Source organism: Aulostomus chinensis, chromosome 13 (assembly GCF_037954235.1).
Source record: "Aulostomus chinensis isolate RoL2024-O1b breed Wild chromosome 13, RoL_Achi_v1.0, whole genome shotgun sequence".
Lineage (NCBI taxonomy): Eukaryota > Metazoa > Chordata > Actinopteri > Syngnathiformes > Aulostomidae > Aulostomus > Aulostomus chinensis.
Window position 1 is genome coordinate 24,085,392 of NC_141332.1, and position 8,800 is coordinate 24,094,191.

Sequence of the window (8,800 nt, forward strand, 5' to 3'; positions counted from 1 at the left end):
TGTTGAGAATTTTCTGTCTTTGTGCTGTGAGCTCCTTCAAGCATATCCAACCTTGTTTCCGTCCTGTTTTCCGCTGTAGCTAAGGTCTTGTGGGGGCAATACATTTGATTAGTGATAGATTGCTTGTTGAACCTAGACATGAGTTAGCATTGATACGATTACTCAAAATCGACAGATTTTTTTTTTGTAGTGAGCCCAAACAAAAAATATGAGCCAAATATTACCTACAGAGCATCTGAGGCCAGGCCTCCACACAACACCATCTACCATACAGGGGTTAAGGGTCAAGGGTGTGATTGATTGCATTGATTATTTGCTGGGTCATTTTTCCTGGAATAGATTACACAAAATTATTTGGAAGTGGCGAGTGTGTCGAGCTAACATAATAGGGTCTTCGCCCCGGAGTACCTCCGGGCTCAGGCCCTAACTACAGTAGAGTAGTAGGCTACCAGTCGTGTGCGTATTTTGCCGGGAAAAAAAAATCCCACCAGGAGTTACAAAAGTTCCGATTTGTCGTGAAGGCAGCATCAGTTCCTCTCCGCCAACCTGTTGCTCTCCCAGAGAAACGCCTCCTCCTCCCGCTGCTGTCGTGTATTTGAGCCGCCGCTCTCCTCGGTTCAGTCAGTGACTACTGGCTGATAATCACGGTTTAAACATGGCTGCTAACCGGGTGATCATATACGGTGGGAAAGGCGCACTTGGCACAAAGTGTGTCCAACATTTCAAATCCAAAGGATGGGTGAGTATGGAGCCGAGGCTAGCGTAGCTAACTCTGGTTACAAGCTAAGTTAGCTAACGATGGATCTGTTTTAAATCAACAGTGGGTCGCTAACATCGACTTGACTGCTAACGATGAGGCGAATGAAAACGTGATTGTCAAGTTGTCTGAATCCTTCTCGGAGCAGGCGGGACAGGTGAGTGATGACAGGTGGCGCTGGGATACTCATGGCCGTTATTCGGGTACTAACCTTGACGAGCTAATTCGCCGTAGTAAAGCTGTGAGGACCGGCGTTAGCTAAAACGTTAAAACGTAGGTACATGCCGGCGTGTCTTCCTCAAAACAGCTAAAGGAGTATAAACCAATGTTGCGTTTAAGGACGTGCAGTAATGAAGGCTGCTGGTGGTTTGATAACGCCTCGAGCAGAGCGGATAGCGTCCCAAGTAAACCCCGAGGGAACCTTCAGTTGTCCACTATATCATCCTTTCCCTTTAATAACGTGGCTTTAGAACTAGCAACCTCTGTATATCGTTGCCTTTTTGAATCATTTATTTAGAAAGCAAAGATTAACTTTGTCAAACAGAACAATTTATGTAACGTTTACTCTTTCATTAAACGCAGTATGATAAAATAGTCTACGTGATATATATATATATATATATATATATATATATATAATTTGCTTAAAATTATATTTGTATTTTATTTAATATATTTTTTAATGTTATCTTGTGTGTATCACATAGTCTTACAAAGGGAATCGCTAAACAACCTTAAGATGTTTTTTTCTTCCTTTTTCTGGGGGGGGGGGGGGGGTATTTTCCTAAGGGATTTTGTATATAATACTTAACTCTTAATCACGAGAAAAGATGACTTGTAACAGATTTAGCTACCAGCTAGCAACCGTCTGCAGTCCCTGCAGCAGTGGAAAGGAAATAACACAAAAATAGAGCAGTGTTTTCTGCTCTTCATCTTCATCTTCAGCTTGGGCCCTGTGGCTTTTTTTAATTAAAGAGTGTTGTTTCTTATCTGTCATTCTGTGCAGGTGACGGCAGATGTGGGGCGGTTGCTTGGGGAACAGAAAGTGGATGCCATTTTGTGTGTGGCTGGTGGATGGGCTGGAGGGAACTGCAGTTCCAAAGGTCAGAGTTCAGCCTTTGTTTGCTCTAATAAACAACGTTAGGACAAAGCAATTCAGGCTAATATTTTGAACCAAATAAAAAATTATTTCAAAATGTCATTGAGGTGCATAATCTTTTTTTTCCTCACTATTTAGATGTGACTTTGAAGCTTCCTTTTAAAACCCTGTAACCTTTACATGTGGTCATAAGTGAATATGATGACATTTAGTTAGCATTTACCTCAAGCTAGCATGATGAACTGCCCACTAATGAAGGGAAAACACAGTTGTCTCGATGACTCAGGACGAGCTTTGTATCCTCCGTGCAACTCATCAGCATTTTATCAAAGCGGTTGCTCCTGGCTGTCGTGGCTCTTTACTTCTGTTGTACAAATGTCTTCTTTTAGATTTATACAAAAACACAGATCTGATGTGGAAACAGAGTGTGTGGACCTCCACAATCTCCAGCCACCTCGCAGCTTTGCACCTAAAACACGGTGGACTGTTGACTTTGGCCGGTGCCAAAGCAGCCCTGGCAGGCACTGGAGGTAAGATGCACATCCGTGTTTACCGTTTTCATCACCGTGACCTGTTTGGCCGTGCCGTGGTCAGGGTAACAGGCAGACTTTGATAAATCGGGAATCTAATTTGTGCACGTGTCTTTGTTGTGTGTTGGTAATAGAAAGAGTGGCAGGGCTCTGATCAGTGAATTGACGCTGGAGGCACAACTGTCAAGGGAAGAGGTGTCAATGAAATAGATCGAAGAAACAAAACCAGAGAAAAATGGAGAATAGCTGATGAGTTGTGTGGCGGCAGCGGGGCTCAGGGGTGCTGGAGTCTGCTTCATAAACAGAAGATCAATGGTTTGCTTCCCTTGTTTGTCCATCAACAGCAGGGGACTCGACCCGACCTCCTCTCTCATTTTAAGACACTCAGAACAAGGCCAAGTAAATATTTAAAAAGTAACCGACGGAGCTTTAAAGACTACGAAAATTTAAAGGCAAAGATGAATAAAATGCAACAAAATGTGCTGACTATGATTCAATCAGTGTATTTTAAAGTATCGTATTAGAAAATGGAAAAAGCAAATTAGAAATTTAGAGCGCTATTAGACCGGCATCATGCGGCCTATTTCATTTGCTCCAAACCAGCTGATGAAAACACTTCATATCCATTAACTCCTTTTGTTGAAAATCCACAGTTTCCTCAAAATTCATTTGAAAATGAAAATAGAAACACAATTAATGTCTTTCAGTGAGCAGAAGGTGATCGGAAAGACTGATACAGGATTTTTGGGGCCGATATTAATGAGCTTAAAAATACACAATTGTCAGCACAATGTCTTTCAAGGATGAAAAGTGAGAGTACTTAATATGCATGAAGTTTACTTGTTTAATCCAGTTTATTTGTCATATACAGTATATTTACGTCATTGTTATATCATAGCAGAGCCTATTTCTAGTCAGAATGTTGTTGACTCTGGAAAGTTCTTGCATCGCCACACTTTGGCCCCTACGCTTCCACCGGTACCAGGATACTTGTGGCTGGCCAGCTGATGTATCATCAGGCTCCACCCAAATTATTGTTAATCTCAGAAAAGACTTTATTCTGTGTACAATTTGTTACCATGTAAGCTGAGGTGATCAGTCAACTGCCTGAAAACAAGTTGGCTAACATTGTTCTTGATTTAAGGCCCAGATGAAGCAAAATAGTAATCATTTAGATGTGAGGTTGATTTTTTTTGTTTTAAATCATTAAAACAAGTATTTATGCCACATTTCCTTTTGAAGCATTTTATTTATACGACAACTGAAGCTGCTGCACAGCCGTGATGTCAGCTTGTGAGTCTGGGCCGACCCTGTCACCCCCCCCCCCCCCCCCCAGCTGACAGGTTTTCAGGGCCACTCAGAAGTTCCTCGGTATCGGTTTTTTTGTGCCTGCACCGGCTCCAACTAACCGTGGGACGGGTGGTGAACTCACTCCACAGGAGAGCAAAGCCGCGGCTCAGCAGGCACCACACAAGCTCATTGGCTGCTGGCTTAGGAAGAGAATGACTCAGCAGTTGTGGCTGCAGACGTGATCCACATGGATAATAACTATTGTTTTCATTTGACTGAGCTTGTGTTTCTGTCGGCGGCGGCTCATCTCCTGGTCTGATTTTTAGGTTCCGGTGTCAGACGGCAGAGAAATGCTGCTGCTTTCGCTCATTTGCTTTTGTCAAAGTCAGTAAGAAGTTGATCTCGATCATTTGTGCTGTCGAAACATGAGAGCAGATTAGAATGACTTATTATTTTGACTTTTTGATGTTCTTTTAATTTTATGCATGAATCTGAGAAATATTTGCATATGTTTTACCAACATAATGATTTTATAATCAATGAAAATCCTGTCTTCAAAGCATTGCATCAGCCAGTAACTTAATAAAAATGGAAGGGAGTGCCAGAGTGCTCTGCCCAGATAGTAAACCAGCTTTACTAGAAACTCCCAAGTGTGCCAACCACATGAAAGTGCTTTTTCTAAAAATAAGCCTAACTAACTTCAACCTGATGGAGGTTAAGGGGACTCCTCTGTACCCCATGTGACTCGTATTTTTTCTTTCATAATTCTAAATCTGATCCTCTGAGATATTCAAAAGCTTGCTTTCAGTGTGCAGATGCCCTGAAACCAGCCTACAGGCATGTGCTCATTCAATGCAGTCTTCACAATAACGCACAGCTCGGATGAGCATGCAAAGCCAGTGGGCCTCATTCAAGAAGCACCCACACACTCAGCTTCATTTATAGATCGCATGACAATCAGCCACATTCACCGATATTCTGTAACTGGCTACAAAATTACACAAACTCAGATCATTTCTTGAATGCGGCCCAGTCCATGCACCTCTGCCTCGTGCTTCCCTCTGATTTCGTTCTGAGAAGAAAACAAAAGCTTGAAAGAAAAGTCATGTGAATGCCTCTTGTTCACATGGGTCTTAAAAGCCTGTCATGAGATCGGTGGGGGATGGGGTGGATGCTTTGCATTCTTTGGAAAGACACTTTACATGGATGGAAAGACCTTTTTAATGAATCCAGATGCTGAGTCTATAAAACAATTCTCCCAGCTACCCCAGGCTGGGCTTATGTAGAGAGTCGGTGTGAAATAAAACCACTGACTAGAGGGAAGAGGACCAGCAGGAGGGGATGTTTGAAATTAATGTGAATTGTTTGCCGGTGTCCCATTTTATACTTCCACATGATCCCTTGGTGTGTGGTGCGTTTGTTACCGTCTCCCTTTGAACTCTCCAAGACACCAACAAGTCTTGCCGGTGTCGTCCGCAGGCATGGTCGGGTACGGCATGGCCAAAGCTGCTGTCCACCAGCTGTGTCAGAGTTTAGCTGCAAAAAACAGCGGGATGCCATCAGGAGCTGCTGCTGTGGCTATACTACCGTGAGTACCGCCCTGAGATGTGCACACACCTGGTCCTGACTGACATCCTGAAGCTACTGAAAGTCCATTCTCAGATACTGATGGATCCCTCAGAGGCCAGAACCTGGGACTCAGACATTTCTGTGTTATCATTCTTCCTGTCCCTCTTCTGGCCTTCACACCATCCATTGATCCCTGATAATAGAAACCATTAAGAACATTAACCCCCTGGTACCGTGGTCACTTGCCAAAGAAGAAAGAAAAACAAAACAACTCAGATCATGATTTATATTTTCACAAGTTTTGTTATCAAAATGTTTTTTTTTGTTGTCAATCTTTCTATTTCCCTCATTTAACAAACACCTGGGACTGTCAGCACCGTCAGTGGAACCCACCTTTGATACCACATGGTTTAAAAAAAACCACAAAAGCGGAGTTGTGTCTAGTCGGCCTAGCAACAAGCTAGAAAAACTAACGAGACAAGTTTTAGTTGCCATTCATTTTTAGATTGTACCTGCTTTTGCAAATCATGGACGTGATCTTGATAGAACATTTGGTCTGTAATCTGACCAACTCATGAGAGAGGGGAGTCAGTGATTGAAGGGGCATCTACACTTCGTACTTCAAGAGCTTTAACTAGAAGTACAGCACAGGGTTCCCCGCAGAAATGTTGTTAGTTAAGGGTGTGTGTGTGTGTGGGGGGGGGTGTCAATATAAACTACAGACTCTGCACTACATTGAACAATTGTTTAATAAACACTAAATATAAAAAGAAAAATTGCTATATTAAATAGAAGAAGAAGAAGAAGGGTCAGTCAGCTATCAAACTTCCAGATGAACGTCTCCCCAAAAAAGTGTTGTTTTTCTTTTTTACCGGATGATGACAGATTGCGACGTAGCCCAGGGACGTTCAACCTCCAAATGCATCCCACGAGGCGAAGCACATAGACCTACTGCATTCAAAGATTTAAAACCCTGATTCTTGTCTGATTCATGACATGTTTTTTAATGCGTTCTGCTTAGAAGTGAGACTGGCGTTGGTCACGGTTTGGAATGAAAGCAGGACAGAATAACACGGCCAATATGTTAGTTTTTTTTTTGTGAAGATGTTAAGGCAGCAAGCGTTTTTTTGCTTAGGCTGCCCTGCAGCAGCACTGATGTATGTATGCTTCATGCTCTTTACCTGTCAAGAGTTAAGAGGAAAAACCCTCAGGCTCTCCTGAAACACTGCAGTCATGTGTGATGATGGTGACCTTGACCTTTGACCACCAAAATCTTTTCAAATCATCAAGTTCTGGAGGATGTTTTTACCAAATTTGAAGACACTCCCTGTAGGCTGTGCTGAGATATGACATTAATGACAGTGGAACAGCGATTGCATACATGTGGGATCACGGTGACCTTTAACCGCTGAAGTCTTTTCCGCTCATCCTTGAGTCTCAGTGGATGTTTATGCCAAATTTAAAGAGATTCCCTCAAGAGATATTGTGTCGAGGAGAAAGGGACACGTGACCTGTGGTTCAAAATGGAAGAAGCGGAGTGAGATGTGTGCAGGATTTGTAGCTTCAACCCTGAAATTAATGTATCCTACTACTTGTTATTAACTTTGATTAGACACTCTTGAACGACCACTTTGACCTTCCACACGTCTGTGTTGTAGCTTGTTTTAAGGTTCAAGACCAAGACTAGATTACCTTGAGATTGTTAAGGGTATTACTGTGTTTTTCAAGCTTGGTTAAGTTCCCTCCTGAGCCACAGAGGACATGCACCCATCTGCTGGAGTAGAAAACCACGCGGTGGCACAATTTGTTAGATCTTTATTGTTTTTTTGTTCTGAATTTTATGGCAAAATGATTCTTGTCAGATTCCATATCGAGTCTCAAAATTAAATTTGTCTTGACAAAGATTCAGTCTGGTATCTGACGCTAATTTTCTTCCCTGCTGTAACCTCACGGTATGCTTCGGGTGGAGCGGAGCTGCTGCATGTACGGCACAAAGATGGAGCAGCTTGAAACGCAGTCAGCTGACAGGCAGGCGGCAACATTAGCGAGGACGAACACAGTCGAGCACTTCTCTGGTTGTGCAGATGATCCGTTTTAGATGAATGATGTACTAGATGGCCTTTGTCTACTGGCAATATTGAATTAGAAGCCAGTGTTCTTGCATCGTCATCATGAGAAGCTGGAAATGTGCTTTCAGGGGTGTATCTGGCTCCTGCTCTCTCTTTGGTTGCAGCTTCCACCAACAACAGGCTGGAGGGAGGTCGCCTCTCCGCTCTGCCTGTCACATCTGTTCAGCATTAAACCCATGACTTGCAGTTCTGCATTCCCATCCCCAACCCCCCCCCCCCCCCCCCCACACACACACACACACCCCAACCCCCCCTTCCTGCTGCACCATCACATACAAACACTGGTTAACATTTGTGCAAATCTGGATGCACTGCTGTTTAAATAAGACCCTTATTGTCTTGTTGTTTGCAGTGCCTTATGGGATGAGCAGGTCATTAACTCCTCAAGATTACGTACGCAGTCTTGTAACTTTGCCTTTTGCTTGTTTTCCTGTTATCTTGTCTGCACCACATCAAATATTTAATGGTCGTGATTCACCTGCTCGCTGGTTTGCCCGGTTCCTGACCCGTTACAGGATATAGGATTTTCTGAAACTCCAACAGAGGAACTGAATGGGAAACGTCCAAAACCGGAGACGTTCTAAAAGTGGGCGGTCACTGTTGATGTCGATACATGAAGTCAGACGATTTCAGGGTCCTGTAAATGTGTACAACTGTTTCACTATGGTTGATGAGGATTGATAAATGTTGTAACTGTAGGACATACACGCTATGATGAACCATCTGCTCGAAATACAATCAGAACCTACAGTGGGTTTAAGTGTCATTTAAATACCATCCATCCATTTCCTACCACTTATCCTATTGAGTGTTGGGGGGTGGAGCCTATCCCAGCAGCTGTCAGGTGAGAGGAGGGGTTCACCCTGGACAGGTCACCAGTCCATCTCAGGGCCAACATACGTATATAGACAGACAGCCATTCACACTCACAGCCACGCCTACGGTCAATTTAGAGTCTGGATGAACCTCGTCCCCTCTTGATGTCTTAGGGGAGAATCCACACAGGCTCGGGGAGAACATGCAGACTCCACACAGAAAGATCCTGTGATGGAGCCGGGGCTCGAACCTGGAACCTTCTTGCTGTGAGGCGACAGTGCTGACCACTGCACCAGTGTTCCACCTGTTTTTTGAATAGGATAAATAAAATTGCAACATGTTAGAAATGATTTGAGTGCATTTAATTTGATCCAGACCCAGAATGCAGTGGTGTGCTTGTGTTGTGCTGCACTGCTACATCGCATTTGCCAGCTCTCCTCTCTCTCCACCGCTCAGACGCTGCTGCTCACCCTGATTGTCATCTGGCTTAATTTGGCAGGGTTACCTTGGATACACCAATGAACAGGAAGTTCATGCCTGACGCAGATTTCGGTTCCTGGACACCGCTGGAGTACGTTGCAGAGTGAGTGCTGGAAAAAAATGATCATCT

General features: G+C 43.6%; 1 protein-coding gene across 1 annotated transcript in view; it reads left to right on the forward strand.

Moving 5' to 3' along the window:
- Positions 1–523: 523 nt before the first annotated feature.
- qdpra (quinoid dihydropteridine reductase a) overlaps positions 524–8,800 on the forward strand; it is a 12,785-nt gene continuing 4,508 nt past the window's right edge. Inside the window, exons 1-6 of the mRNA XM_086222215.1 lie at positions 524–739; positions 822–914; positions 1,764–1,860; positions 2,246–2,386; positions 5,156–5,264; positions 8,690–8,773. Coding sequence (XP_086078341.1) covers positions 656–739; positions 822–914; positions 1,764–1,860; positions 2,246–2,386; positions 5,156–5,264; positions 8,690–8,773 — 608 coding nt within the window. The 5' untranslated portion in view covers positions 524–655. The remainder of the gene's footprint in view (positions 740–821; positions 915–1,763; positions 1,861–2,245; positions 2,387–5,155; positions 5,265–8,689; positions 8,774–8,800) is intronic.